The sequence below is a fragment of the Molossus molossus genome, unplaced genomic scaffold (assembly GCF_014108415.1).
Source record: "Molossus molossus isolate mMolMol1 unplaced genomic scaffold, mMolMol1.p scaffold_m16_p_15, whole genome shotgun sequence".
In the NCBI taxonomy this organism is placed as follows: Eukaryota; Metazoa; Chordata; class Mammalia; order Chiroptera; family Molossidae; genus Molossus; species Molossus molossus.
The window spans coordinates 65,232,527-65,255,908 of NW_023425350.1; the positions used below are offsets into that span (position 1 = coordinate 65,232,527).

The window sequence follows — 23,382 nt, forward strand, 5'->3', positions numbered from 1 at the left end:
TCCCTGGGCTGACACTCTAACGCTGAGCCAAACCTGCCAGGCTCAACTGCATACTTTAAAAGCGCGTTTTATTTTATGTCAAAACACCTCAGTAGAACTGCAAAGAAAATAGCTCCCACCTGGCCTGGGGCTCAGTGGTTAGAGCACCAACCTTCCAGGGAACCAGAGTCTCCAATTCTGATCAAGGGCACAGACCTCACTTGTCTGGTCCCTACCCTGGCCCTTCCCGGAGGCAACCAATGGATGTGCCTCTCTCACATTGCTGTCTCTCTCTCTCTCTCTCCCTCCCTCTGTATCTGAAAATAAATGGAAAAATATGATTAGATGAGAATTTAAAAAAAAAGTAGTTCCAGGTGGTGAAAGTCACAGGTCCGGACGCCTGTTTTGTTAGTGTCATTGTAAGTCTCCTCTGTTCCACGTTTGCATTTTTGTACCTTAACAAGAATAACCCTCCAAACGTTGAATTAGAGACTCCGGGTTGCTGCAGGCAGGGCCTGACGCTTAGTTCTGCTGTGCAAGGGCGGAGACTGGAGACGACCCTCCAATTTTGGTTTGGGGACCCAACGTATCTTGAAGAACTCTGGGACCCCTTGCAGACTTCTTTTACCCATAAATTCCATAGCCAGTAAAAAGTTCCAGCTTCCTTCATCGGTATTTCTGACTCTTCCTCTCCCTTCCTTTCTCTCTAAAAATAATAAAGAAAAAAAAAGTTCCAGTTTCTTTAAGCTGGAAATTTCGGGTAAGGTGGCAGTAGGCCCACAGATCGTTTTCAGCTGCGCACGCATCGGCAAAGTGGCCGCAAGAGGCACAAGTACGTCCTAGTTTCCTGTGGCGTGATTTGTCCCCATCGGGGACTCGTAGAGCCCCTTGGCTGGATAACAGCGCTGCTCCTGATTGGCTGCTTGCCGCGCGCTCCAGATTGCCTGGCCCTGCGCAGGGCGACTCTGCCGGTAGTGGCTATGTCCAGCCGGTCCAAGCGGGAGTCTCGTGGTTCCACCCGCGGGAAGCGCGAATCCGAGTCACGGGTCAGCTCGGGTCGCGTCAAACGGGAGCGAGATCGGGAGCGGGAGCCCGAAGCGCCGATCTCCCGGGGCAGCCCGGTGCGCGTGAAGCGGGAGGTCGAGCCGGCGAGCGCGCGCGAGGCCCCGGCGCCCGTAGTGCCGGCGGTGCGGGTGAAACGGGAGCGCGAGGCGGACGAAGACTCTGAACCTGAGCGGGAGGTGCGAGGTGCGCGGGGCCGGGCTGGGCTCGGGCTCTAATCTCGCGTTCTCCTTTTTCCCTTTCCAACCTTTCCTCCCCAGGGAGGGGATCCCTTCCCCGGTTTCCGCGACGCGACCTCGACTGCGTCATAAGGAGGGCATAGTGCGTCTCAGTAATAACAACAGTTGTATCTTTCACAGTAGCAATAAACAGCAGCAGGTTTCCTTTGTCGAATGCCTAACGCGGGCCAGGCGTTGTGCTAATTGTTTTACAGGTGTCACCTCCTTCAGTTTTTACAAAACGTGGGAATGGAGTCTTGCTGTACTTTCTGGAATTAGACTATTCAGGATTGACACACTGAACGCTGGGCTCTGGCACCTGTTATCCCGGGAGGTCTGGATTCTAATCCTAACTCAGAGTCGCTGTGGTTTGGGAAAGCGGGTTTCACGTGTTTGTGCTTCTCTAAGTTAGGGTAGGAGTCCTGGAACTTATGACCTTTGAGAGTCTTTCTCAGGACTGCCAGTGCCACTCCCCCAACCCCCATGACTGCACCCCCCTTTCCTCTGCACTCATTCTGCTTCTAAGTTTTCAACTTGTTGATTCTTACTAATCATGAAATAGGTTTACGGTACTTATGAAACTTTTCTTGCTTACCTCAGTTACATGTTTTGCTTCTCTGAACTTGGAGCTCCTGATTTGAACATATACTTGTTTCTGGAGAGTTAGTAGGACCCTATTTGAAGTAGCAGGTGAATGGTATTACCAGGCTACATGCTTGGGACAAGGTTCGGTGGGAGGTGTTCCTCATTCTCCAAGACTTGATAATTCTGCATCTGGTCCTGGTTATCTATATATTATTATACTCTTTTTTAAAAAAAAAAAAAATTATTGACTTGAAAGAGAGAAAATCATTGATTTGTTTTTCCACTTATTTTTATGCATTCATTGGTTGACTTTTTTTTCTTTATTGATTTTTAGAGAGAGAGGAAGGGAGAGGGAGAGAGAGATAGAAACATCCATGAGAGGTAAAATCGATTGGCCACCTCCTGCATGCCCCACACTGGGGATTGAGCCCATACCCTGGGCATGTGCCCTGACCGGGAATTGAACCAGTGACCTCTTGGTGCATGGGTCGACGCTCAACCACTGAGCCACACCAGCCAGGCCTGGATGTACACTCTTATATCTACCTCTTATCAAGAATTGTGGCCCGGCTGGTGTGGCATCGTCCCATGCACCAAGAAGTCACCAGTTTGATTCCCAGTAAGGGCCCATGCCCCAGTTGTGGGGCGTGATCCCCAGTAAGGGGGTGTGGAAGAGACAGTCAATGGATATTTCTATCTCTCTCTCCCTCTCTCAAAAAAAAAAAAAAAAAAATTGTGAAGGTTCTAAGATTTTATTTACTCTGTTTGCAAGCTACCAAGTTAGCCGGTTGCAGTTTCATGGGAGCTGAAGGAAGACATGGGACTATTGGGCCTCAGACAATTTATTACAGTAGTAACAGTAGCAAGAATGTAGCCTTGGTGTCATTTCCCCAGTCACTTCCTATAGTGAAACATGAAGGGAACCAGTGGGCCTAGTCATTCAACCTGCAGGAAAGGACCTCTGAGTTTAGAGATCCCGAGTCTTTTAGAATGGACTGTGAGATTGCTTTCCCTTTGCTCTAGAGAGAGATACTGTCTCTGTTTTCCAAGGTTGTTCACTATACTAACACCTTTGACAAGATAGTCCGGAGGCAGTTATTGCTGCTAGTCACAATATGTGCAGAAACAAGACGAGACTCATGGAGAATTATTTCCTAACATTGTTCAGGTTAAGAAGTGGGATATAACCAGCACCTTAGAAGCTCCCACAGGCCCCTTTCCAGTTATATCTGCCTTCTTTGCCTAGGTAATCACGTCTGAAATTTTTTTTCTAGTCACTTCTGCTTTATATGTATCCCTAAGTAGTACTGTCTTTTATTATGTATTTGATATAAGTGGGATCACACTGTCTTCTGATTTGCCTTTTTCTTTTTGCTAGCCATATTTTTGAGGTTCATCCAGATAGATGTTCATGGCTACATAGTATTCCATTAATGATATGTCAGAATAGATTTCTCCATTTTATTTGTGGACATTTGGGTTGTTTCCAGTTTGAGCTCTGAACTTGGTGCTATAAATTTTTTTTTCTTTATTGATTTTAGAGAGAGAGGGGGGAAGAGGGAGAGAGAGAGATAGAAACATCCATGAGAGAGAACATCAATAGGTTGTCTCCTGCATGCCCCCCCACTGGGGATTGGGCCCACAACCTGGGCATGTGCCCTGACCGGGAATCGAACCAGTGATCTCTTGGTGCACACCAGCTGTGCTATAAATATTTTTTAGTAAAATACTCCTGGTACATGTGTGCAAAAAATTCTGTACAGTATATAAATAGAGAGGTTGCTGGGTCAAAGGGTCTGCATATTTTTAGCTTTGATCTTGCTGTACTATTTTCTGAGAGGTTGTAACAGGTCTCACTCTCACCAGCAATATGTGAGCATTCTCTCTCTGTTCCACATGTTAGCCAATGTTTGGAATTTTCTGATTTTATTTTTTCCTCTGGTAGGTGTGAAGTGGTGTATCATTGTGCAAGGAGATATGCATTTTCTTGATTATTGATGAAGTTGAGCATCTTTTCATATTTGTGGTCTGTAGTAATTTTCAATTGGATTGTCTTTTTTTATTGCTTCACGAGATTTCTTTATGTAATCTGCAAACAAATCATCTGTGGGTTTTGTGTGTTTCAAATATATTCTCTCAATTTGTGGCTTGTTCCATTAGTGAGCTTTTTGGGGTGTTGCCAGGCCACATGTATAGGAGCTCACCCTGATTAGTTTTTCCCATTTGTTTCTTTGTTTTACTGTTATTTGACCCTGAGTACGGTTTCCAGTTTTCACAGCCTGTGATGATTTTCCTTTCAGCCAAAAATGGCCGCGTGGATTCTGAGGACCGGAGGAGCCGCCATTGCCCATACCTGGATACCATTAACAGGTTAGTTGGACAGGGATGTGAGGGCAGCAAAAGAACAATGTAGGAAATTCTTTGGAATGCACATTGAACAACACATTTAAAGATTTTATCCTTTTTAAAGCTTTCTGCCCAGAAAATTATGCTTCTTGCTATATTTATTAATCTTTGCTCTTCAATTTAAAGTGTCAGAGGGCATTTTGTTTTAGGGTGGGCTTAGGCATAAAGAGCTTTTAGCTCATTTTGAATTTGTTTGATGAAATAGTGGGATACATGGTGTCAATGACAATAGTAAACTTAAATACTTATTGAGCGCCACTATGTGCTAGGTGATACTATAGGTGGCCATGGTTTATATGTGGCTATTGAGCCATCTCTGCAGGATGCTGTGTGACATTGTGGAGCACGGAGCCAGGGCTGCTTCACTTGGGTGCTCTCCTAGACGTCCATCCCTATTAATTGCTTTTGTTTTGTTTTGTTTTTCTTAGGAGTGTGCTGGACTTTGACTTTGAGAAACTGTGTTCCATCTCCCTCTCCCATATCAATGCATATGCCTGTCTGGTGTGTGGCAAGTACTTTCAGGGTAAATAAATATTTGCATTATAAACCTACACATTTTTCAGCATCAGCCGCAGGTCTGCTCCAGAGAGATTTTTTTTTAAAGAAACTGTCTGCTGTTAGGAGTCATGTCTAACAGTCCGTGTTTTTGTTCCCAGGATATTAGAGTACTCTGAGAAAATCAATAGACGGTTCTCTGATTGGTTAGAACCCGAATACATATGAAAGGGGGAAAGAACTAATGTGAAAGACTATGTAGGAGATCCCAAAGACTCTGGATTTTTGAATCTTTGGTCTGAGAATCCTTTGGCTCTAAGGACTTTTTTATTCTGTTCTTTTCTAGGGATGTATTACTTCAATTTATTCAAAACAAATGCTATGTACATAGCATAGTGGAGGATTCAAAAGAAATATTAACTACATCCCTTGCTCTTATAAGGATCTTATAGTCAAGGTTAACACATAAAACATTCAACAAACTCTATAAATAGACTAAATATCACTTCTAGACTGTGTGGCACTGAGTGTCAATGAGGACATAGGAGTTGAAATATACAAAGATCATTATTAGTGGGAGAGTTTGTGTTGAATTCATGGAGGAGATGGAGGTGGGACTTGAACTGGCAGGTCCTAAAGGTTTTGAATGAATTAAGGGAGAGAGATTCTAGAAGGAGTGACAACAATGAACTAAGGTACTTTAGGTGCAGGATTGTCCTGAGTGTGGGCATTTGGAAAGTCGGGACTGAGTAATGATGGACAGTCACAGGATATGTATATGTGCATATCTATGTCTGTATGTGCGTGCATTATATATTAATATGCACATAGACATTCCTAATTTTGATAATATATGAAATTAATTCATATGTATGTATACATACATATATACACATACATATAAGTTGTATTTTATATTCATACATATGGAATTAGTTTCCCCAGCCAGTGTTTTATGCCATATAGGGGATAAAGTAACTATCATCCTATTCTTTCTTGCTACCTTCTGTGATGAGAGAAGTTCAAATGGGAGACTCATTTCATGGATGGCATAGTACTTTGTTTTTGCTAATATTAACACATTCCAGTACAAAATTATGAAAGGAAAACCAAACTTGATCTGTGCCCTTCTGGAATATGCCCCTTTCTCTACAGCCTTTTATTTTTTTATTATTATTGTTGCTATCTCTACAGCCTTTTATCCTCTCTTACAGGCCGGGGTTTGAAGTCTCATGCCTATATTCACAGTGTCCAGTTTAGCCACCATGTCTTCCTCAACCTCCACACCCTCAAGTTTTACTGCCTTCCAGACAACTATGAGATCATCGATTCCTCTCTGGAAGATATCACGGTGTGTGTCCCAGAGGGCCGGTTTGGAACCAGGTCTCCTGAGAGCCATCCCAGGGATCCTGGGATCTGCCCCACCCAGGGAAGAATTTCATGCCCTTCGTCTGAAGAGGTTTCTTTCTCTTTGGGAGGGAACTAGGGGAAACCAAGTAAGGAGGTCAGGATGCATAATTATGGCCTATGGTCTACAGCCTAGCCATCATTTCTTCTTTTAATGTTGAGGGTTGAGACTGAAAAAATATGGCTGCTTACTAATTGAGGCGAAAGCATTTTTATGAAATAAGTTATATTTCTACACTTGGAGTAAGGATGTGAATTGGGCCTGGCATAGGACGGTGCATACCAAGCTGCAGTCCTCCTCCTGCTTTTGACATGATGTGGCCAGAATGGCCATCCGGTCCCATCTCTGGGCTCCTGTTTGTGACCTGTGCCAAGAGTCGCTGTACTTAAGTGGAAAGCATGGAAAGTTGTCTTGGACTTTGATTAATGTTGGAACTTTGGATTATTATTTTCCTTTTCAGCCAGTGGCTGCATATTCACTGTGCTGAATGCTCTATTTTTTTTTAATCCTCACCCAAGGACATTTTTCCATTTTTTTGTTCAGACAGAGTGGGAGGGAGAGAGAGGAAGAGAGAGAGAGAGAGAGAGAGAGAAACAATGTGAAAGGGACACATTGAGTGGCTGCCTCCCGCACGACCCAACCAGGGCCGGGGACAAACTGCAACCGAGGTACGTGCCCTTAGTGGGAACTGAACCTGGGCCTCTGGACCGCAGGCCAACGCTCTAATCACTGAGCCAAACCGGCCAGGGCTGAATGCTCTATTTTTAAGGAAAGCTGGATATTCAGAGTGTTTGAAATACTGCTTATGCTATTATAATATTTTAGGCATATTAATAGTTGAAGTTAAAGAGGTTATAGACAGTATTTACAGAAGGGAAAACAAAGTCAAGGTTTCAAAGGGAGTTAGTGGCAACCTCTGTTCAGCCTGTGACATGACACAGTAGCACTAGGACTGGGAAGGATCTGATCCTTCCCCTCCAACCCCAGGGAGTCATGAGGTCTCAGTCTTGCACACTGGGGTCAAGGCGCACCTGCTCTGCACTGGGTCCTTGTGCTGCCTCTTACCCCTGCTGCCTATAGAGACTGAGTGTCCTGCAGCTTCTGGCAGTGATTTGTCATAGGGTTGGCTGGACCTGTTGTTTGAGGGAAAACCTGAGATTCAGTGATTCAGAGATCCCCTTCTAGAACAGTAATGTGGAGAGGGCCTATTCCATTTTACTTCAGTTTTTATACTGTTGTGGGAGCTCTTTGGGTGTATAGTATGATGTTCATGACCAAAGGGTTTTTTATTTTTGGCAGAAATTGCTGTTCCAGATATATCTTGTGAACTCTGTAGATAGTCCTAAAACAACTTAGAACTTTCTTTTGCTTTGCAGTATGTGTTGAAGCCCACTTTCACAAAGCAGCAGATTGCGAACTTGGACAAGCAAGCCAAATTGTCCCGGGCATATGATGGTACCACTTACCTGCCAGGTATTGTGGGCCTGAATAACATAAAGGCCAACGACTATGCCAATGCTGTCCTTCAGGTAGGATCAAGGAGGGAATGGGGAGGGAGAGGCGTGGTGAGGGAACACTGGAGGTCAGCCAAGAAATGACTACCTCTGATAGAGTGCAGTCACTTGGTCCCCAGACCCTGAGACTTACTGAGGACTCTGAGTATTTGCTGCCAAATGGTGAGGCCTTTTCTAGAGTCTGGAGCTGCCAGGGAATAGGAGAGAATCTGCGTGTGGCCTGGCAATACTCAGTAGAAAATGCACATGCTAGGTGACGCATTTTTAAAAAAATATTTTTATTGATTTTTAGAGAGAGAGAGAGACACACCAGTGTGAGAGTGAAACATCAATTGGCTGCCTCCTGCATGTCCCCTACAGGGGATCGAGCCTGCAACCTGGGCATGTGCCTTGACTGGGAATGGAACTGGTGACCTTTCAGTGCATGGGACGGTGCCCAACCAACTGAACCACTCTTGAGCCAGGGCTGTGATGCCTTTTTTCTTTTTTTCTTTTTGTGATGCCTTTTTTTATGATGCAAACGTTCATTGTGCCAGCTTTCAGGTGTCTTGGTCCTGCCTGTGTGCTTAAGCCCTGAAGTGGGAAAGGCAGAAATCGAAAGTTGTTCTATTTGTAATTAAGTGTTATTTTAAAAATTACATGAGAGAGAGAAAAAAAATTACATGAGTAATATGTGCACATTTTAGAAAAATTAGAAAATATTGGTAAGCGTAAGTAAGAAAATTAACAATAATCCTGCTTTACCAAAAAAACAGAAACAGGGAAAAACAGATGTAGAAAGCTTAATTCCTTTCTTTCCTTAGTACTCTGTCCTGGGGGAGTTTACAGTTGATAGACCTCCAGAACTTTTTTGTAAACACATATGCAGAAATGCATAATATTTTGTTGTGTGGCAATGTCATGCTTTATTTTGCTGTTCCCCATTGATAGAAAATTTAACTTGTCTCATTTTTTTCTATTACCAGTTTTACAGTAAATATCCTTCTATTCTTGTTTTATACTTTATGTGACAATGTTACATTTTGTTATATTTATTTAATCTTCACTTCTTGTATTAATGCATCTGGGACCTAGATTCTAGGTTGTAGAGGGTTGGTAGCAATTTGTAAGCCTACCAGCAATACGAAATAGTGTTCTTTATCTTGCATTGTCACTGTTACCACTGAAATCTTTTTTCTATTTTGATAGATATCTCTTTTTTTAAATTTGCTTCTGAAGTTGATTATACATTTTTTCATGAATTGTTGGGTTTTATGTAGTCACTTTTGCCTTTTTTTAAAACTTTTTTTAGATTTTAAAATTTATTTTAAGGGGGGGAGGGGAGAGAAACATTGATGCGAAACATAAGGCAACTCCGGCCTGTGTCCTGACCAGAAATTAAACTGGCAAGCCTTCAGTTCATGGGACGACACCCAACCAACTGAGCCATGCCAGCCAGGGCTGTGGTCACTTTCTACTGGTGGTTCATTTTAATGAGCTTTAAGAAATACGATAGCTTTTTTCTATTGTGTATTTTGCAGATATTTTCTTCCAGTTCTTGTTTGGCTTTTAAAATTTGTTGATGGTATTTTTGCATAAAGAATTTAGTATAAAAAATTATAAAAAAGTCCTGACCAGGTGGCTTAGTTGGTTGGAGCCTCATCTTTTTTTATAATCCTTACCTGAGGACATTTTTGCATTTATCTCCAGATAGAGCAGGAGAGAAGGGGGAGAGAGAGAGAAACATCGACGTGAGAGAGACACATTGAGTGGTTGCCACCCACATGACCCCAGCTGGGGCCAGAGACAAACTGCAACCGAGGTACGTGCCCTTAGCGGGAACCGAACCTGGGTCTCTCCGGACCGCAGGCCAGCGCTCTAACCGCTGAGCCAAACCGGCCAGGGCCGTACAGTAATTTTAATTTTAATTGTAATACAGGGGTGTTTAATTGACTCAGACAACCAAGCGCGCGCTGTATCATTTTCACTATCTCGACAACTTTTTAATGAATATATTTGAAAAAACTGTGATAGACCGAAGCCATGAAACTTGAAGCACGAAGTGGCGGGGGATGACTGTAACTGAGAATTAGGATAAACTTTATCCATACTCTTTTTTTTAAATTTAATTTTTTATTGTTGAAAGTATTACAGATGTCCCCCTCTTTTTTCCCCCTATTGACCCCCCTCCTCCCAATTCTCCCCCCAAACTGATATCTGTGTCCATTGGTTGTGCATATATTTATATAAGTTCCTTGGCTTATCTCTTTCTAACCACCACCCACCCACCCACTATCCCTCTGAGGTTTGTCAGTCTGTTCCCTACTTCCATGACTCTGGACATATTTTGATTGACAGCTTATTTTGTTTATGGTATTCCATAAATAAGTGAGATCATGTGGTATTTGTCTTTCTCTGACTGGCTTGTTACGCTCAGCATAAAACTCTCCAGGTCCCTCCAAGTCGTCTCAAAGGATAAGAGATCTTTCTTTCTTACAGCTGCATAGTATTCCATTGTGTAAATGTACCACAGCTTTTTTATCCACTCATCTACTGATGGGCACTTGAGTTGTTTCCAGACCTTAGCTATTGTAAATAGTGCTGCTATGAACATAGGAGTGCATATATTCTTCCTGATTGGTGTTTCAGGCTTCTTAGGATATATTTCTATAAGTGGAATCACTGAATCAAATGCAATTCCATTTTTAATTTTTTGAGGAAGCACCATAGTGTTTTCCATAGTGGCTGCATCTGTCTGCATTTCCACCAGCAGTGTGCTAGAGTACCTTTTTCTCCACATCCTCACCAGCACTTGAGGATTTGTTGATGGCAGCCATTCTGGTAGGTATGAGGTAATATCACATAGTCGTTTTAATTTGCATTTCTCTGATTATTAGTGCTGTTGAGCATTTTTCATATCTCTTGACCATTTGTCTTGTTTGAAGAGGTGTCTGCCCACTTTTGATTGGATTATTTATCTTCCTTTTGTTGAGTTGTATGAGTACTCTGTATATTCTGGATATTAACCTCTTATCCGGTGTATAATATGTTCTCCCAGAGAGTGGGTTCCCTTTCCATTTTGATGCTGGTTTCTTTTGCCATATAGAAGCTTTTTAGTTTGATGTAGTCCATGTCTTAAATTTTTCCTTTGTTTCTCTTGCCATAGGTAATTTATTAGTGAAAATTCTGCTACAGATAATGTCTGAGATCTTTCTCTCTACATTTTCTTCTAGGATTTTTATGTTTTCATGAGTTACATTTAAGTTTTTTATCTATTTGATTTTATTCTTGTGTATGGTGTAAGTTAGTGGTCTAGTTTTATTTTCTTGCATGTACCTGTCCAATTTTCCCAACACCATTTATTGAAGAGACTGTCTTTTCTCCATTGTATGCTCGTTTCCTTTGTCAAATTGCACGTACTGTCTTGGGTTGATTTCTGGGTTCTCTGTTCTGCTCCATTGATCTATATACCTGTTCTTGTGCCAGTACCAGGCTGTTTTGATTATGATGGCTTTGTAGTATAACATGATATCTGGTATGGTGATCCCTCCCATTTCGTTCTTCTTTTTCAATATTGCTCTGGCTAGCCCAGCCAGTGTGGTTCAGTGGATTTAGTGTCGTCCCATGGACTGAGAGGTCCCGGTTCAGTACCCAGTCAGGGCACTTGCCTGGGTTATGGGCTCAATCCTCTGCAGGGAAGCTGGTTGATGTTTCTCTCTCACATCAATGTTTCTATCTTTCTCTTCTCTTTCTCTAACAAGTCAATAAAAACATTAAAAAAATTTCCGTGGCTATACAGAGTCTGTTTTTTTCCATGTAAATTTTTGAGTATTTGTTCTAGATCTATGAAATATGCCTTTGGTGCTTTAATAAGGATTGCATTGAATCTGTAGATTGCTTTGGGTAATATGGACATTTAATGATGTTGATTCTTCCCATACATGAACATGGTATATGTTTCTACTTTTTTATATCTTTCTCCATTTCTTTTTTCAGTGTCCTGTAGTTTTTTGAGAACCATACTCCTTTCCATTTGAGAGGAACCCTCTTTTTTTAACAATTACTCTCTAAGCAGGAAGTCCTTGTTTCTTTAGCTGAACTTAGCTTACAGGGAGCTTTTCTCATCACCTCTAAGGTCATGGTGCTCTCTGCATCCTGAGTTTTCTTTCCCAACTTCTCCTGGGTTTATTGTATTTAGCAGAACCCTCTGTCCTTTTCCCTAAATGGGTTACTTTGCCAAAGAAAGTTGTGCTCCTAGTAAACCCAGTGCTAGTAAGGATTCATGAACTTGTCAGGGAGGACCAGGGGTGAGACTGCATTTATTTTGAGTGTGTTCTGTGGTCTCCTCCCCAGTTTTGTAGCCCACACTAATGAGCATGTTTGCCTTGCTGAACTAACGTGGCTGGTCTGTATCTTTCAGCTTAATGAGCTAAAATTTATTTTTGTTCCTTTTGACTATTTTGCATCATAACAGGACATTTATTTTTATATACAGTTCTGTAGTTTTATTACCACCCTTCAATACCACATTTGGGGAAAATACCAAATTTTAGTAAGATGATTTTAATAATTATTTTAATGTGCATTTGAGAGAGGGGGAACTGTGGTCTCCAGATAGTTATTTCTGCCTAAACCAAATGGATGGTGAAGAGCATTTGGGTTTCTAGCCTTTAATTTTTAAAAATTTAATTAATTAAGTAATTAATTAATTATTTTAGAGGGAAGGGGGGAGAGAGAGAGAGAGAGGAACATTGATTTCTTGTTCCACTTATTTATGCATTCATTGGGTTATTCTTGTGTGTGCCCTGACTGAGATCAAATCCACAACCTTGTTGTATTGGGATGCTCTGACCAACTGAGCTACCCGGCCAGAGCAAGCTTTTAATTTCTTATGAATTCAAACATAGTCACAGATTTAGAGTAAACAAATAAAATTATTAAATAAGCTGGTTGGTGAATAGAGATTTGCATATCTTAAAAAAAACCAACTCGTGTCATATCCACGTCAGCAAAGTATCTGCAGAATTGGACTTTGTGTGAAACTCAACATGAAAGATGTTGCTGTAACATGACCTCTGAATGTATCGTTTACTTCTGACTCTTTTAGGCTGTCGCAGGCACAGCTCTATTAAAAGAACTTTAGTTGGAAGAGCTTGGCTTCCAGGGGCCTTGCAGAGGGGTTTTGGATTAATTAGAGTGTTTGACTTCCAGGCTCTGTCTAATGTTCCTCCTCTTCGGAACTACTTCCTGGAAGAAGACAATTATAAAACCATCAAACGTCCTCCAGGGGATATCATGTTCTTGTTGGTCCAGCGTTTTGGAGAGCTGATGAGAAAGCTCTGGAACCCTCGAAATTTCAAGGCACATGTCTCTCCCCATGAGATGCTTCAGGCTGTTGTCCTTTGCAGCAAGAAGACTTTTCAGATCACCAAACAAGGTAAGGAGCAGCTCGTTCATATTTTTTTATTTTAGGGCAACAAAACTAGTTTGATGAACAAAGTTACTTCCACTTTGCATTGAACCTTATAATAGCTAGAGTGCGTGTGCAATGGATAGTGTGTTTAGGTTCTACATTCTTTTTTCATCCGCCTGCCCAGATCAGATTCTCAAGAGATTTTAAGTGGCTAGATAGTCTGTCTAACTTGGTAAACTAACATGTATGGCTCAGGTGAAGAACAGGAAGCTGGGAAAAGACGCCAACCCTTATTAAGCATCATGCCACCTTTGCTACTCATTTTGTCGTGTTGCGGAATAGAATATTCTGATGAACTATTTTGACTGTTTTCATCCCTCCAAAATCCAATTAGTTATTGTCATGTGAGTAAAGTGGACATGTAGCTCTTAGCACCTGGATCTCATGTAGTATCCTCTAGCATCCATGTTAGTTTATACACCATTCATTCATGGTGCTGCTAGGTTTTAGAGCTGTAGGGACAAGAAACACAGTTTTTCCTCTTCTAGGAGTTCCCATCATGGTGGGGAAGATAGTTATGTAAAAGGGTGATTACAGGGTGTAAAATGCTGTGATCGAGGAAGCAAAGTATGCTGTGTGGGAGAGAGCATGGAACAAGGACCCAGATCGAACTTGTGGGAGGTGGGCTGGGCATCAGAGTGGAGGATGAGACACCTGAGTTTTAGGTAGAGGGGGAGACAGGTCAGGGGCATTCCAGGTAGAGAGGACACTGTGTACAGACACATGGAGGTGCCTGGCCCAGGCAGAAGATTGCAATTAGCTGGACCCTTCAATTCCAGGGGAGAATGAGAGCTGAATGGAGGTTGGGAGGGAGGGATTAGATTGTGCTTGTTGGGTTTATATGGCACTATAAGGAGCTTGGATTATATTATATCCTGACAATAACAGGAAGTCAGTGAAGGCTTTTAAGAGAAGATATGATATCAGATACATGTTTGAAAATATTATTCTGGCTGAGGAGTGATTTAGAGGGACAGTTCAGTAATGGCTTTTTCTGGGCAATGAGATACAGGCTTGGAGTAGAGATGGTAATTGAAGGTCCTGGTTGGAGCAGAGAGCTTTGGGAGACAATAAAGATCAGCAGACTAAGAGTTTGACCTTGAGCATATAATGGCCAAAATTAGGAGGATGCCCAGGGGACAGGATGGTGTGGCCCAAGAGGAAGGAGGAAACCAGGAACATGTGGTTTGGTATATCATACTGCCTCCCAGCTTCGACATGTTCCTCCCTTCTTTTCCAGGGGATGGAGTCGACTTTTTGTCCTGGTTTCTGAATGCTCTGCACTCAGCTTTGGGGGGCACAAAGAAGAAAAAGAAGAGTAAGTCATGCCATTTTGTAAAAGGGAGCTCTTTTTTGTTTGCGTCCTTTTCAGAATACTTTGCAACTTCCCATCCTTTTCTAATTAACTGTTTGATATTTTTTGGTGGGGTGGTATTTATGGACACATGAACTAACTTTTGTTCTTGAATAGCCCTCTCTCTGTGTTTTTCTATATTAAAATATAGCTACTAGAATTTTTAATAAGGAGAAATGGATATAATTGTATTCTAGAAATGCTGGCCCAGTTTCAAACTGAGGAGCTGGGCAGCATGTTGTAGATACTAAGGTTAATGTGAGGAGGACTCCATGGGTGGTTTACCTGGCTTGTAAGTTGACTGTTAATGCAGACTGAAAGCTAGTTCCTTGTCCTGAGCCTGTACTTTGAGAAATGAGGCTGGTTTCCACATAGGTTCTCAGACTTTAAGTCCTTGTGCTCCTTAGCATCCATGTTGGCTTAGCAATAGTTAGATATATATATATTTTTTTTATCCTCACCCAAGGACATTTTTCTATTTTTTGTTCAGATAGTAGAGTGGAGAGAGAGAGAGGAAAAGAGAGAGAGAGAAACCGACGTGAAAGGGACACATCGAGTGGCTACCTCCCACACGACCCAACCAGGACTGGGGACAAACTGCAACCAAGGTACGTGCCCTTAGCGGAAACCGAACCTGGGTCTCTCTGGACTTCAGGATGACGCTCTAACCGCTAAGCCAAACTGGCCAGGGCGACATTTTTTTTTTTCTTTATTGATTTTTAGAGAGAGAGAAAGGGAAAGGTAGAGAGAGACAGAAACATCGATGAGAGAGAACATCGTTTGGCCGCTTCCTCCTACATGCTCCCCACTGGGGATTGGGCCCACAACCTGGGCATGTGCCCTGACCAGGAATCGAACCAGCTACCTCTTGGTGCATGGGTCGATGCTCAACCACTGAGCCAGACTGGCTGGGCTAGTTAGACATTTGTTTTTTTTCCTTTATCGATTTTAGGGAGAGAGAGGAAATGAGAGGGAGAGAGACATAGAAACATCCATGAGAGAGAACATCGATTGGCCTTCTCCTGCATGCTCCCCATTGGGGTCTGGGCCCACAACCTGGGCATGTGTCCTTACTGGGAATCTAACTGGCGACCTCTTGGTGCATGGGTCGGTGCTCAACCACTGAGCCACACCGGTGGGACTAGTTAGATGTTTTTTATGGTACCAGTTAGCTCAGAGACTGCTGAGCAAGGTGAATAATTTGGGAATCCTAATGCAGTTTTCTTTTTGTCTTCTTTTTGGGTTCTGGTGGTGTTGATGTTTTCTGACGTGGGATTGTGGCCTGGTTTTCCTCCTGCTGGATGACCCTCACCTCTACCAAGTGTCCTCAGCCTGTGCACACACTCTGAGTTCTCTGACTTGTGTCCTTGAGGATTGTAGAACCATGTTGTGCTTTCTGTCTCATTTCGTTGGTTCTGTTCTGCTCCATTCTTTAGTTTGTCATTTTCCTTTTATGTTCAATGCATGGTAATTGTGTCCCACTTTGCAGGCAGCATGTGGTAATGGGAAGTTCTTTGCATGTACAGTTGACCCTTGAACAACATGGGGATTAGGGGCACCAACCCCCTATGTAGGAAAACATATGTGTATAATTTTTGACTTCCAAAAAACTTAACTAGTAATCACTTATTGTGGACTGGAAGCCTTACTAATGACATAAAGTTGATTAATACATATCTTGTATGTTATGTGTATTATATTTTGTATTCTTATAGTAAAGTAATCTAGAGAAAAGAAAATGTTATTTAGAAAATCATAAGGAAGAGAAAATACATTTGCAGTACTATTCATATTTATTGGAAAACATCTGCCCGTGGTCAAGGGTCAGCTGTGTCTTGTTTTACTTGTGAATTTTTTGTGACGTATATATCTCCAGCCCCTATAAAATACTCATTGATTTCAGACACACTTAATTTTTCTCTTATGGGCCAGGCCCTGTGCTGGAGAGTCAAAGGGCATTTATGTAGAGAAAACAGACATAAAGCTATTTACACAAATAATTATAAAGGTACCATGGTGGTATACATTGCAAAAGTACTTCTGTGTTTAGTGACAGCTTTGGGTCTTATGCTGGAAAGTGTTAGTTTATTTCTGAAATTTGGAAGTTAGGACTATATTTTGGAAATGCTTTTCAACCTGACAATTTACATTTTGATTTCTGTTTGTGCAGCTATTGTGACTGACGTGTTCCAGGGGTCCATGAGGATCTTCACTAAAAAGCTTCCTCATCCTGATCTGGTGAGTGGGTTAAACCTGAGTCCCAGACTGATTTATATTGCCTGAGGGGATGTAGGGCCGACGAAGAGATGCTCGGAGAACCAGTACCCAGGAAGAGGTTCTGCAGAACACCTCCCAAGTGGTAGTTCCCTCAGGTTCCTAGCCCATTAGTGTGCTTAAGGTGGGGAGTTAGTGGTTGGATAGAGGATCTGCTGGTTTAAGTGGTCTGGCCATTGGGTGGTGTTGCATGTTTTTTTAGACAATCATTTAAAAGTTTTTAAAATAGTCTAGTATTTATTTGTCTGGCTGGTGTGGCTCAGTGGTTGAGTGTCGACCCATGCACCAAGAGGTTGCCAGTTCGATTCCCGGTCAGGACATATGCCCAGGTTGTGGGCCAAAACCGCAGTGGGGGGCATGCAGGAGGTGGCCATTTGATGTTCTCTCTCACTGATGTTTCTATCTCTCTCGCTCTCCCTTCTCCCTCTCTAAAATCAATAAAGGAAAAAAATTTTTTTTTTAAATAAAATAGTCTAGTATTTAAATTAAATCTCTGAAGACGGACACCTCTCCATTCTTGGATTAATTTAATTAGGTGATATCGCCCAGTCTGTTGACTTTAGTTCAATATAAAAGGAAGCATAATGTAAATGTAACAAAAACCTTGTTTCTTTCTATCTGTGGTGGTCTCTTGCTGCTCACACTCCTTTTCTCCCATTTATTTTTCATTTATTTTTAGCCAGCAGAAGAAAAAGAACAGCTGCTTCACAATGATGAGTACCAGGAGACGATGGTGGAGTCCACCTTTATGTACCTCACACTGGACCTTCCTACTGCACCCCTCTACAAGGACGAGAAGGAGCAGCTCATCATCCCCCAGGTGCCGCTCTTCAACATCCTGGCCAAGTTCAACGGCATCACTGAGAAGGTAGCCCATTTGCACACCTGCCCTGCCAATACCCCTTTCTCTCTCTTGACTTTTTAATTTTCCTTGTATACTTGGAAATCGCCACATATATGTAATGCAATTATTAAAAAGTATATTGTCCTAAGTGAGCCTCCTGGACTCTGTGCTGTTTCTAGCTGAGCGTCCTCCCAACTCTTCACTTGAGTTATAGTGCCCTCTCTTGTATTTCTCAAATGTTCCTTTAAACCTTCTGCCTCTGGTTAGTATGGAGGAAGGAGGGGTATGTAGGATAGTAGCAACTCACAAAGGTAGGAAAAATTTCTGTCTTTTAAAAAACATAACATCAATATTAAAGTGGAAAAAAACAACTAAAATATAAATAAACAAATAATTTATTCCTACCGTATCGTTAAAAGTTTCTTTTTATCTACTGAGTTGTCTTTTTTTAAAAAATATGTTTTTATTGACTTTTTAGAGGAAGGGAGAGAGAGATAGAAACATCAATGTGAGAAACATCAGTTGGCTGCCTCCTGCATGCCCCCTACTGGGGATTGAGCCCGCAACCCAGGTATGTGCCCTGACCAGGAATTGAACCAGGACCTCTCATTCCAAGGAACGACGCTCAGTCCCCTGAGCCACACCAGCCAGGCGGGTTGTCTCTTCTTCATCCTAATTCTCTTCTTAATCCTTTATTAGTGGAGACTCTTTTGTTTCCAGATATTAAATGTCAGTGAAAAACTAGTTAAGGTAAAAGAGCAACTTTATTGGAAGGCATCTCTTTGGATCTTAGGAAGAGTTGAACTGAGCAGGATTGGGAATGACGGGAACTGGAGTGATGGGTTTTCAGAACTGGTGGTCTGTGCACTGTATCTTACAAAGGCCGTCATTAACCTGGTATCAGCTACTCTGCCGTGCGGCCTCTGCCACTCTGCTCCAGGTTCCCAGGAGGGAGCTGACAGGCCTGCTTGGGTCAGGTGTCCTTTCTGGTCAGGACCCTGTGAGAATAGGGATCTTTCCTTAAGAAAGGAGAATTGTGAGCTAGGCAACCACCCCAAGAAGTCTCTAAAACACACCTCCCCGAGCTCCATTACTGTTTCCATCCAGTATCCAAGTCAGTTTTCAGGAACTGTTAGTAAGCATGATAAGCAAAACAAGCACCAGGTGACCATGTACAGTTGTAGCTGCCCAGGTCACAGGCACATATATGTACACATACACACAAGCACAGAGATAGGTAACAATGGTACCTAAAATGTCATTTCATTTTTGGGAGGTGAAAGAGAGGCCTTAGGGATCACGTAGCTCAATTTCTTTATTTTAGTGGCTTTATGTGACCAAGAAATCTAAACTCAGATATTTCATCTGATGTTTTCAGCTATCCCCCTTGATTCCTGTTAATCACTGTGCAAACTTAATATTGAGATTCCCATGGGCCCTCAGTATTAAGTTTATTTTTACTATAATGTTACTTAAATTAGTAAAACTTAAATATTGGTATAAGCTCCTCACACCTGCAACTTTTAAGCAAGTATAAAATTATAGCACACTTACAAGTTATATACAAACAAAACTTTGAAACCAATAAAAATAATTAATATGCTGTTGTAATGTGTTGTTTAGCTAAAATCAAATTGCTCCTTGCTATGTGAATATAGTACTGATGTCCATGGTGAAATTCTCCTCTCATCTCATGTTTTCTCATTAACTTATGAGAAACCATTGTAACTTAGGCTGTGACATCATTTAGGTTTTTTTTTTTTTTTAATTGATTTAAGGGGGAGAGAGACAGAGAGAGAGGAAACATTGATTTGTTGTTCCACTTATGCATTTATTGGTTGATTCTTGTATGTGCCTTGACTGCAGATCAAACATGCAACCTTGGTGTATTGGGATTATGTTCTAACTAATTGAGCTATCTGGCTCATTTAGATTTTAATATTTTTATTGACTTTTTTGAGAGAGAGAGACCAGGAATCGAATTGGTGACCTCTTGGTGCATGGGTTGACGCTCAACCACTGAGCCACACCAGCCGGGCAACAAATCCTCTTTTTCACTTAACATTTTGTTTTCCTTGTAGAATCAGACACCCACATTACTGTAGAGTTGAACAGTATGATCATGTGCTGGCGGAAACACAGCCCACAGTTGAGGTGATTGAGTCAGCTCTAGCTGAAGTCTTCTTAAGCCTTGTACATGGTTTCTGGGATCAGATGTCTTGTGAATTCTAAGTGTAAGGCAGAATTATATGAAAAAACTCAAACCAAAACAAAACTCAAAACTCATGCCCCTGCTCCAGTACTTGAGCACTAATTTTTTTTTTTTTAATTTTTTTTTTTTTTCAAATCTTTATTGTTGGATGTAAAATGTATTACAGATGTTCCACATTTTTCCCCCGTTGACCCCCTCCTCCACACTCCCTGCTCCCCTCCCACCTTTTCCCACACTATTGTCTGTGTCCATTGGTTATGCATATAAGTTCTTTGGTTTATTTCTTCCCACCCCAACCCCCCAACCCCTTTCCCTTTGAGGTTTGTCAGTCTAGCAATGAATTTGTGCTTCTTAATCCCTTCACCTTTTTCACCCATTCCCTGAGCACTAATTTGATAATTTTCTTTCTAGGAATATAAGACTTACAAGGAGAACTTTCTGAAGCGCTTTCAGCTCACCAAACTTCCTCCATATCTAATCTTCTGCATTAAGAGATTCACTAAGAACAATTTCTTTGTGGAGAAGAATCCAACTATTGTCAACTTCCCTATTACGTGAGTATTGCCTTGTTTCACTTCCTCTTCAGGGGAGTGAGCCTGAATTCCTTTTTTTTTAAATCCTCACCCAAGGATAGTTTTCTATTTATCTTCAGGTAGAGTGGGAGAGAGAGAGAAACAATGACGTGAGAGGGACACATTGACTGGTTGCCTCCAGCATGACCCTGACCGGGGCCGGGGACCAACTGAGACCGAAGTACATGCCCTTGACTGGAATCGAACCTGAGAGTCATTGGTCCATGGGTGATGCTCTAACCACTGAGCAAAACCAGCCAGAGTGAGACTGAATTTCTTTTTATATTTTTGTATCACTTAATTTTGGACTGTTTAATTGGAGATGGCAAGGAACAGAACCTACCTATATTACATAAGTTAAGAGTTTTTATTTGAAGGCTATAAATACTTCAAGGCATCAGGGATAGATATTTACCTGGGAGCAGTCCCCTTTTACTCTTTCTTGTTGCTTGATGGGAACTGTAGTCCTTCACTGTAGGGAAAAACCGTTGGTAGCAGTAGAATAGGGCAGGTAGGATTTTCCTGGCTTTGAAGATAATCCTGAGCAGTTAGAGTCCATCTGTTTGCTGGTCCTCACATCTTCTTGCACACTGCAGTTAGGTATGGACAGTGGGCATGAGCCCAGATTTGTTTACTCGTCTTGCAGTCTTTCTCTCTTATTTTTTCTCCAGAGGGTAAAGTTTGCAATGTTTTCTTCCTGTTGATGAGGAAGTTACAAATTTTGATGTATGGTCTTACTTTTAATTAGCCGTGTAGTTGGTTTTTTATGAACATTTATGAGTATTTTAATGCAAAATTGGGAGGTGTTATACCAGGTTCTTTTACTTTGCCACCTTGTAACTCAGAAAGCTCCTGCAAGACCCCTTTCAATGTAGGCATTTTTTTAGTGTCAAGAGATTTGGTTTGTTTTTTAATCCTCACCCGAGGATATTATTTTCCATTTTTCTTCAGATAGAGTGAGAGGGAGAGAGATAGAGGGAAAGAGAGGGAGAGAAACAAGCATCAAAGTGAGAGAGACACATCGACTGGCCACCTCCCACATGACCCTGATCAGAGCCAGAGATGAACCGCAACCGAGGTATGTGCCCTTGACCAAAATCGAACTCAAGACTCATTGGTCGGAGTGCCAACATTCTAACCGCTGAGCCAAACCGGCCAGGGCAAGAGACTTGGTTTTTCATGTGCTGAAGAAGGTATCTCTGAGAACACGGAGAAACCTGGTGGCAGGGGTGATAGGAAGAAACGTGGCCTTTAGCCAAGGGAGCAATTTCTTTTGTTCGTTTAAAAATGTTTTTTTCTTTATTGATTTTAGAGAGGAAGGGAGAGGGAGGGAGAGAGAGATAGAGACATCTATGAGAGAACATCTACTGGCCGCCTCCTGCACGCCCCCTACTGGGGATCTGGTCCACAACCTGGCCATGTGCCCTGACCAGGAATCAAACTGGTGACCTTTTGGTGCATGGGTCGATGCCCAACCACTGAGCCACACCAGCCTGGTGGGTAACAGTTTCTTATTGAGAAGGATTTGAATGGATAGATGATAGGACTAACATGATGTTTAGCTTAGTAGTGTTTTTTTTTTTTTTGTTTTTTAACTTTCACAAAGTAGTATGGAAGCTGTAATGGACAAATGCTCATCTTCTTTTCTTTCTACTTCCATCCCCCTCCATTGTCCAGTTGCCCAAACTGTACCAGGACTGCCAATTTTCTCCTTTGGAAACAGTTCCAGTTCTGAATTCTCCGTAGTGTTTAAGAGAGTAGTGTCTAAAATGAAATAGGCCTGTTGAAACCAGGGGAACAACGGGCAGTGGCAGCTCATCCTGGGCTGACCTCCTGGACCTGTCTCCAAGGCCTCCTTTTTTCTGACCTCCAAGTGAGCCAGAGCATCCCGCCTAGGCTCTGCTGTTGCTGTTTCTATCCTAAGCCCTGGTTTCACTGTCCCCAGCTTTAATAGACATATTTTCAAAATTAAAAAATTAATTAATTAATTAAATATAAGGGGTCTGAGTTCTGGACTATCCTAGCTGTCTGACCTTGGGTAGATCATTTGCATATTTTCTGGTTATATATTCTCATGGATAAAATGGGAGGCTTTAACTAGGTGATCCCTAGGGATCCTTCCAGGTATAACATTTAGTTACTTTTGGTTCCATGATTACTAATAATCTGAGAATAGTAGGGGCTAGGATAGAAAAGCTTGTAGTTAGAAATACAGGAGAAATTCTTCTTTTCCCACATTTTTTTCCTGTTCTTCACTGGTGTCTTGTTTGTGTGACAGTGAAATTGGGGGATGTGGAGGCCAGCTTTCTGCTGCCTTGAGTGGGACCACAGAGGAGATCTCTTTGGAAGTCCGCATGTGAGGGTTTTGTTTCAGAGCCGGACTCTTGTGCCTTGCCCATCACCAGTCTGTTCCTGGTCGGAAGGAGCACTGGATTCCACGGCAGCTCCAGAGGAAGGAGGACTGTGTATGGACGGGGTTCCTGCTCAGTCACCACAGAAATTGCCTTCTCTATCGGCTTCTTTTATATTGGGCCTGGAGTTCATTTTGCCACCATTTGTATTTGTATTTTTGGTAACTGACTTCAGTGGTTTGTCCCTCAGAAAGCTTACTTTGGAGAAGCTGAGAAAAAGATGACAGCTGACATTCAAATAACACGGGTTTGAACTGTGCGGGTCCACCTACATGTGGATCTTTTCACTAAATATGCAATTTACTCTTCATATGCCTGGGTTTCACACCTGCGGAATAAACCAAGATTGGATAGAAAACAGTATTTTCAGTCCACAGTTGGGAATCCAAGAATGCGGAGGGCCAACTGTATGCATTGTGTCATGCCATTTTATATGAGGGACTTGAGCATCCCTGGATTTTGGTATCCACGGGAGGTCCTGGAACCAGTTCCCTATAGGTACCTAGAGAGACAACAGTAGTTCAGTTTTGGGGGAGTTAAAAGATATATGTGGGTTTTCAACTGCACAGGAGATTGGTGCACCTAACCTTCTCGGG

The 23,382-nt window shown here is 42.1% G+C and overlaps 1 protein-coding gene across 1 annotated transcript in view; it reads left to right on the forward strand.

The window, feature by feature from the left end:
• Positions 1–909: 909 nt before the first annotated feature.
• The window catches only part of USP39 (ubiquitin specific peptidase 39), a 28,344-nt gene continuing 5,871 nt past the window's right edge, over positions 910–23,382 (forward strand). The window contains exons 1-10 of the mRNA XM_036263113.1: positions 910–1,227; positions 4,145–4,214; positions 4,679–4,773; positions 5,960–6,096; positions 7,530–7,682; positions 12,858–13,083; positions 14,360–14,437; positions 16,644–16,711; positions 17,427–17,615; positions 20,215–20,357. Coding sequence (XP_036119006.1) covers positions 960–1,227; positions 4,145–4,214; positions 4,679–4,773; positions 5,960–6,096; positions 7,530–7,682; positions 12,858–13,083; positions 14,360–14,437; positions 16,644–16,711; positions 17,427–17,615; positions 20,215–20,357 — 1,427 coding nt within the window. The 5' untranslated portion in view covers positions 910–959. The remainder of the gene's footprint in view (positions 1,228–4,144; positions 4,215–4,678; positions 4,774–5,959; positions 6,097–7,529; positions 7,683–12,857; positions 13,084–14,359; positions 14,438–16,643; positions 16,712–17,426; positions 17,616–20,214; positions 20,358–23,382) is intronic.